The sequence below is a fragment of the Otolemur garnettii genome, unplaced genomic scaffold (genome assembly GCF_000181295.1).
Source record: "Otolemur garnettii isolate 467f Iridium unplaced genomic scaffold, OtoGar3 scaffold00079, whole genome shotgun sequence".
NCBI classification, from domain to species: Eukaryota; Metazoa; Chordata; class Mammalia; order Primates; family Galagidae; genus Otolemur; species Otolemur garnettii.
In genome coordinates, this window is record NW_003852474.1 from 7,218,628 (window position 1) to 7,227,426 (window position 8,799).

At 39.7% G+C, this 8,799-nt stretch overlaps 1 protein-coding gene across 1 annotated transcript in view; it reads left to right on the plus strand.

Moving 5' to 3' along the window:
• Positions 1-70: 70 nt before the first annotated feature.
• The window catches only part of LONRF2 (LON peptidase N-terminal domain and ring finger 2), a 45,758-nt gene continuing 37,029 nt past the window's right edge, over positions 71-8,799 (plus strand). Inside the window, exon 1 of the mRNA XM_003794335.1 lies at positions 71-752. Within this exon, the coding sequence (XP_003794383.1) occupies positions 71-752 (682 nt within the window). The remainder of the gene's footprint in view (positions 753-8,799) is intronic.

The window sequence follows — 8,799 nt, forward strand, 5'->3', positions numbered from 1 at the left end:
TGCGCAGCGAGCATCCTTCCTCCTCTGCGTCTTCGCTGCGGGCCCGAGTCGCCGTCGCAGCCCCGCGGTTATGAGCCCCGAGCCGGTCCCGCCGCCTCCGCCCCCGCCCCAGTGTCCGGGCTGTGACTGCGGAGAGCCGTTCGCGCAGCGACTGGAGAAAGGCGACGAGGCCTTCCGCGCGGGCGAGTTCGAGATGGCAGCCGAGCTCTTCCGCTCCATGCTGGCCGGGCTGGCGCAGCCGGACCGCGACCTGTGCCTGCGGCTGGGGGATGCGCTGGCCCGCGCCGGCCGCCTCCCCGAGGCTCTGGGCGCGTTCCGCGGCGCCGCGCGGCTCGGGGCGCTGCAGCCGGAGGAGCTGGGGGAGCTGGCGGGCGGCCTGGCGCGCGCCCTTGGCCTGCGCGAGTGGCGGCTGGGCGCGGGGAAGCCGGACCGCGCGCCCGAGGAGCCGGCCGAGGGACAGCCGGCCTCAACGCCCGCTGCGCCCCGAGACTTGCTGGGCTGCCCGCGCTGCCGGCGGCTGCTGCACAAGCCGGTGACGCTGCCCTGCGGGCTCACGGTCTGCAAGCGTTGCGTGGAGCCGGGATCGGCGAGGCCGCAGCAGCGGCGAGTCAACGTGGTGCTGAGCGGCCTGCTGGAGAAGTGCTTCCCGGCCGAGTGCCGCCTCCGCAGGCTGTCGGGCCAGGCGCGGAGCCTGCAGCGCCAGCAGCAGCCAGAGGCCGCGCTGCTCAGGTGCGACCAGGCCTTGAACCTGGGTAAGTGAGCGGCGGGGGCCGGTCCGCTTCTTCGCACACCTGTAGGGCTGAGTGGCCCGGCAGGGAGCCGACCTGTAGATCAAGGTTCTAGAGCGCTTTGTTCATTTTGCTTCATAAAGGTGGGAGCAGCAACACCCCGCAGCCGGGGTGGCCAGTGTCAGAGGTCAGGTGCATGTACTGGTTGTATCCCTTCTAGGACCCAGAATAGGAACCGTTTTCCGCGGTCACCCTGAGCAGCGCGGTAAAGCCTCGTAATTGCCTTTCAGACCCTTCTGAGTTGTTTAGGAGTGGGAGGATGACAAAGTATTTTTTGCTCATCCTGCAGGAAAATGCAAATAACTGACGCAGTAGAGGCGCAGAGCGGGAGTGCCTTGTGCTGGGCAGCATTTCCTTTGGGCTTTCAGCTAGCGTATCCAGGGAGGGACCCTTCCTTTACTTCAGGCAGACTGGTTCTATCCTTTCTGTCTCAAAGGCCATTAGATGTTGTTATGACGTATTTAGCTTATTCAGTCGTTACATTGACTAGTGTGTGTGGTTTGTAATTAATCATTAATTCGTTCATCTTAGGTCTGAGACCAGCTAGTCTCTCTCCTGCTTTCGTCAGACCACCACCTGTTAACAATATGTAATCCAAAGGAAGGCCAAACTTCCGTCATTGTATTTAGCTTGTAGTGAGTATACTCTGTTAGCAGTTGTTTGGGGCAGTGTGTGAAAGATGGTTTGTTTTCTGAATCCACTGGTTTTGCAGTAGGGTATTAATGACTTAAATCACTAGCCAGTAAGACTTGGTTTAAATTTTTACTAGTGAAAGTGTTTTCTTGTATGTTGTAATCAGTATGCGTTTTATTTTAAACTTAAAGTTAAGATCATTTCTTTTAGAAGGCAGACACTACAAGTGACTAACGTTCAATTTTGTCTTACAAAACAAATAATGATTCAGTAATTGAGCAAGTGATCTATACATCTAAAATTGGGGTATTGTCTGCTGGAATAGAGCAGTTAACTTGCTTTATATAACAAGCATTATGTAGTTTTTGAGATATCCATACTTTAACAGGTTGCATATTTTTGAGTTTTCAGTTACCTTATATATGTGTGTGTATTGTATAGAACAGTACTAGGTAACAGAATGATTTTGTAAGCCACATGTATTATTTAAAAATTTCTGGTAGGCACATTAAAAATGGTAGGGAAAAAAGAGATGAAATTTGTTTTAGTAATATTTTTTGTTCTTTGAGACAGAGTCCCTGTCACTCAAGTGAAAGTGCTGTGACATCATAGCTCACAGAAACCTCAAACTTGACCCTCAAGAGACCTCTTGTCTCAGCCTCCCAGGTAGCTGGGATTATAGGCACCTGCCACAATCCCAGCTAGTTTTTCTATATTTAGTAGAGATAAAGAGTGGGGTCTCACTCTTGCTCAGGCTGGCCTAGAACTCCTGAGCTCAGATGACGCACCCACCTCAGCCTCCCATGGTGCTAGGATTACAGGCATAAGCCACTGTACCTGCTAGTTTTAACAGTATTTTTAACCTTGTACATCTAAAATATTATTTTAGCATGTCTTCAATTTCAAAAAATAATTGAGATTTTACTTTTTATGGATTAAGCCTTTGAAATCTATTGTATATTTTGCATTCACTGTCCTTTCCAATTGGGATACTAAATTTCTATTTGAACTGCTTCATCTTACTGCATTTAGATATTGGATAAAATGTAGAAAAATGAGGACTGTCGTATGCTCTGATGGGACTGCAAATTATACCTCTGAAAACTGGTTGATAGTATTTACAAGTGTTGAATATGTCCTTTGGCCAAACAGTTTCAGAGAGGTGCATGCACATCACCAGAAGAATGCTTGGGAATGTACAAGATTGTATATCATCATTAGAGAGACCCCTGAAGTAGAAAAAAGCCAAATGTCCAGTAAGAATGAATGAGTGACTGTATTTTGATGTCTTCATGGACTAATATACAGAAAGAAAATAAAAACTACAATGTGGATGAATGTCACAGACATTAATGTTAAATAAAAGAAGCCAGAATATATGGTTTTGTTTTCTATATGGTTCTATTTATCTGTAAGTTCAAGCAGACAAAATTCCTATAGGATTTTAGAAGTGAGGGCATGAAACATTGGATGAAAATGAATAGTGATTGTGAGGAAGAATGAGAGAGACCTGTGGGATAATGGTGATGTTGTGTTTCTTGACCCAGGGAATGGATACATAGATGTGTTCACTATAAACTATATGTAGTACTTGGCTGGGTGCAGTGGTTCCTTCCTTCGTATAATCACAGCTGTCTGGAAGACCAGGGGTTTAGGATCACTTGAGATCAGAAGTTTGAGACCAGCCTGAAAAAGACCAAGACCCTAACTATACAGAAAGTAGAAGAATTAGCTGAGCATAGCAGCATGTGCCTGTAGTCCCAGCTATTTGGGAGGCTGAGGTAGAAGCCCAGGAATTAGAGGTTGCAGTGAGCTATGATGATACCATTGCATTCTAGCTGGGGTGACAGAATGAGATTTTGTCTTCAGAAAAAGGAAAAAAATCCTGTACACTTATATTTACATGTTTCTATGTTTGTAATAAACCTCAATTTAAAAGTTTTAAAAACATAGACTATTTCTGTCAATTCATGAGAATCTATATTGAATATATCCAGAATTCATTTTCTATTCAAAGGTTAGGAAAAGAAGTGAAATTTCCCTTATTAAAAATCCGGGACACAGTTATAAGAAGGACTTTACCTAACAAATGCAGTCAATGTAACTGGATTCTTTGTACCCTCAATGAATCCCCACCAGTGGAATAAAAAATTATAGGAAAACACTTAATTTCATAATAAATTAGCCCACAAAAGAGGGTTTGCTGTAGTAAACAAGTTTATAGATGTTTGGGATCAGAAATTAGTCATTAGTGCTGTTTGACAAATATTTCTACCTCTGTATCTTTGCCAAACAAGATAGTACTGTATTTCCTGGCACCCTTGTGCTTTGATGAAGCCTCGTGATTAATTTTGACCAATAGTTGTGAGTGGAATTTAAAGTAACAAATACCTATGGTGAAGAAAGTAGACAAGTTAATGTATGAAAAGATAAGGAATTCAATAGATAATTGGCCATTAAAAAAAAAAAACCAAACTGCTGTCCTAGAACTATGGAATACAGTATCTGAAATTGAAAATTAATTAGATGGACTACAGAACAGACTGCCAAAATCAGAAGTCTGGATGAACAAACTCAGAAGCAAGTCAGTAGAAAATACCCAAACTGAATCACGGCAAAAGAAAAAGAGTAGAACAGAACATAAGAGTTGTGTGGGACGTGAAAGAAATTCTACATATAAAATCTGTGAAATTGGAATTTCAAAAGAGAGAAAAGGAGAAAGAGAAATATTTGAAGGGAAAATGGCTGAGAATTATTCAAATCTGATAGGAAACTTTAACTCTCTGAATCAGGAAAATGACTAAGCCAAACAAGATAAGCATAAGCACATACACAAACAAAGCACATCTAAGTATGTTACAGTCAAGTTATTGACAATCAAAGATAAAGCAGAGAAGACAGGACAGTTTTCTTCAGGGAACCACATTGAGACTGACAGCTGACTTTTAAATAAAATTATTAAAGCCAGAAGATAATGAAAAAACATCTTTAAAGTGGTAAAATGGACAAAGAAAAAGAAAAACCTATCTGGAATGCTTTACCCAGCTGAAAATATCTTTAAGAAATGAAGGTAAAACCAAGATGCTCTAAACTAAACAAATAAAGCTGAAGGATGTTCTTGCCGTCGGAACTGCATTATGTGAAATACTAAAGGGAAGTCTTCAGACTAAGGGAAAATTATTTAGGTAGAACTGTGGAGGTAAAGGAAGGGATGAAAGTCCCTAGAAAATGTAACCTTGTGAATAAATATAGGACAATATTAACTTTCAAGCAACAGTAATAAACTATTATGGTATTTATAACACAGGTAAGAGTGAAACAAAATATATGGCTGTGGTACAAAGCAAATGAGTAAATAAATTTAAACTGTTTTGTGGTCTGTGCATATTTGGGATGTGGTAAAAGTACTGATTTAAATTAAGTTTGCCTATTGTACTCTCTTGGGTAACCAATGAAAGGATAATAAAAGAAAGAAAAATTAGAAGATATAGTGAAATAATAACAAAAACACTTGATTAATCCAAAAGAAAGTGAGAAGGAAGAATAAAGCAGCAGAGAATCGATGGGATGACTAGAAAAGAAATAGAAAAATGGGTAACTTACGTTAATTATAAAATATCTGAATATTTCATTTAAAAATGTTGACACACTGGGTTAAACATAACATAGCTATATGCTGTTTACACATGAAATAAGCTTTAGACATAATGATGCAAAAAAAGGTTGAAATTAGCAGGAAAGAAAATGATATTGTACATACAGAAACCTCATCTGGCAAAATACTCCTTGCCTATTGTATTCTTTAAGACAAGGAATACCACAGGAGTTGGACATGTTTATAATAAAGGATCAGTTTAACAGAAAAAATTATATAATCTCAAATTGTTACTCACCTTATAAGTGTCTAAACACACATACACAGCATTGGTAACAAAACTAAAAGAAATAATTGCAGATTTTGAACAAAACTCTTAGGAACTGACAAAGATAGAAAACAAGGATGTAGATTGAAACAACATGTATTATTACTTTTATTTAATTAATATATGTCATCAGTACATACAAATGATACAGAATACTACATGATGGATTCAGGTTTCCACGACTATAGGCAGTGGGTTGGAGTAGACCTGTGGTTGTTTTTGCCAAGTCCTGGGTTAGGCCATCAAAGAAGTTGCAATAAATATTAAAGGATTGAAATCAGACAGGATATATTTTTTCGAAATGAAACACTGGAGCTAACTTAGATAAAATGAGAATATCTTAAAATATTTGGAAATTCAGTAATACTTTTGTTTGTTTTTAGAGACAGAGTCTTACTTTTTTGCCCTCGGTAGAGTGCTGTGGAGTTACAGCTCACAGCAACCTCCAGCTCTTGGGCTTAGGTGATTCTCTTTCAGCCTCCTGCGTAGCTGGGACTACAGTTGCCCATCATAGCACCTGGCTATTTTTTGTTGCAGTTTGGCCAGGAGCTGGGTTTGAACCCGCCACCCTTGGTATATGGGGCCAGCGCCCTACTCACTGAGCCACAGGCACCACCCCAGTAATACGTTTTTAATATAACTATGGGTGAAATAAGAAATCACAATGGAAATTAAAAAATAGCTGAACAATAATGAAAACAGATATCAAAAAACTGTAGGATGCACTGGATTGGTGCTTAGAGGGAAATTTATTGCTTCAAAGGCCTGTACTACAAAAGACTGGCTGAAATCTTCAGGCTTCTGTGTCAAGATGCTAGAAAAAGAAAAGCAAATTGAACTCAAAAAAAAAACCGAAAAAAGGAAATAAAAGAGAAAAAAAATCAAACACAGGACAGCAAAAAAAAAAAAAAAAAAAAAAAACCCAAACCACCCATGTGTTTCTTAGAAGCATCGTTGCAAAAATCCTAGGCAGAATCTGTAAATTGAATTCAGTGGTACCCTTAAAGGACATCACATCAGTATGAAGTAGAAGATTGAGTTGTGTTTAACCCTTGACAACAGTGTAATTCACTACCTGTGTTGCAGAAAAAAGAGAAAGAATAATGTGGTTCATGTTCATCTCTCAGGAAACTAAGAATAATAGGGAACTTTCTTAATCTGTTAAAAGGTATCTGCAAAACCTATAGCAGCCATCAAGATTAACCATGAGATAAAATGTTCTCGCTGATGGGAAAAGTGACCAGGGTATTCACTATCATCATACCTTTTAGCATTGTCCTGATGTTTCTAGCTAGCACAATGAAGAGAAAATTAAAACAGGTATTAAGATTAGAAAAATAAAACTGTAATTATGCATGGATGACATAGGAACTCAATATGTGAGCATACTCTCAATGATTCCCAAACAATAAAAAAATAGAATATATGAGCTATTAGAAATTAAGTGACTTATCAAGATTGCTGAATACAAAGCCTGTATAGAAAGATCAATGATAACCATATACTTTGCAAAAAATAGAAAAGAAAATTTTGAAACAACCAATTTCTATAACCAAAACATTCCTTGGAATACATTCTGAAATATCTGAAAGATGTTCAAGACCTCTACATTGAAAATACAAAGCATTTCTAAGCAAAATTAAGGTAGACTTGTATAAATGGAAGGCTATGTCATCATTTTCATGGATTGCAAAACTCAATATTGGCAAAGTGACTGTTCTATGCAGATTGAACTGTAAATTCGGTGCAATCACAGACAAAATTCCAGCCATAATTTTTTGGTGGAAATTGATGAATGGCCAAGGCAATGATGGAAAAAAAAAAAAAAAACACAGGGAAAGGATTTACACTAGCAGATACTAACACTCAGTATAACGCAGTAATTAGGACGATTGTGTTGGCTCAAGGATAGACACATGAAAATTGATTCCAACTTATTACAGTCACTTGATCTACTACAAAGAAGCCAATGGAATTCAGTGGGAGAAAAAAAAGTCTAAGACAGTTGCTTATCCACATGGGAAGCAATGGACCTGAATGCCCATTTCATATCATATATCAAAGTTACAATTAAATATATAGAAGTCATAGGAGATTGCTTTCATGAACTTGAGGTGACAGTCAAGTAGGATGCAAAAAGTGTAACCGTAAAAGATTGAGACATTGGATTTAGTTAAAATGAAGAGCTTCTGTTCTTCAGAGGCCTCAAAAAGACTGAAAAGGGGATATGTGTTTGTAATACAAATATCTTACTGCAACCAAAAATGCAGAATAAAGAATGCGTATGATTCAGAAAGAAGAAGGCTATCTAAATACAGTGAATTGTCACTTACCATAGTTGATAGGTTCTTGGAAACCATGACTTTAGGTGAAATGATGTTCATGATAGATAAAGGCTCAAACAGATGCTTTGTGAAACGAGATCTCAGAGTGAGCAATTTCTATATTGAAGACTGCTCACGTAATTAGTGGTCAGATGCAAATTAAAATTAAAAGAAGCAGATAAAATGAACGCTGCCAACAGTATCTAGTTATGGCAAGTATCTGAAACAATTGGAACCCTTGCATTGCTGTTGGAAGCTTAAATTGTATGACTTTAGAAATACATTTGGCAGTAGCAGCTAGAGCTGAACATACACATGACCTCTGCTGAAGTGTTTCCACTTTTTGAGTATATGCCAAATAAAAATGAATGCTGTGTCCTAAGAAATACATGTATAGAGATGTTCATAGCAACTTTATTTATATATGCCAAAAATGTTTGGGGAACAGTATTTTTTAAAATTTAAAAATACTACTGAGGCCAGGTGTAGTGGCTCACACCTGTAATCTTAACCCTCTGGGAGGCCAAGGCAGGCGGATTGCTTGAGCTCAGTTCAAGACCAGCCTGAACAAGAACAAGACTCCATCTCCACTAAAAATAGAAAAAATTAGCTGAGTGTAGTGGCGCACACCTATAGTCCCAGGTCCTTGGAAGGCTGAGGCAAGAGGATCACTTGAGCCCAAGAGTTTGAGGTTGCTATGAGCTAGGATGATGCCATAGCACTCTACCCAGGGCAACAGAATGAGATTCTGTCTCAAAATTAAAACTACTACTGAGACATAAAACAATATAGATGAGTCTCATAGAATGATAATCAAGTGAAAAGTTTGATGTAAAAGGGAAGATTCCATCTATATAGTTCCATTTATAAGAAGTTTGAAAATAGGAAAAAGTAATCAATAGTGGTGGAGGTCAAAATAGTGGTTACATTTAGGATGGGCCTACTAAGTGGGAGAGTGCCCCAAGGAACCTTCATAGGCTCTGAGAATGATCTGGGCAGTGATCATGTGGATGCATACATAAAAGTTTAAGATGCATGCTTAAGATTTGTGGACTTCGGCTTGGTGCCTATAGCTCAAGTGGCTAAGGCGCCAGCCACATACACCTAAGGTGGTGGGTTTGAATCCAGCCC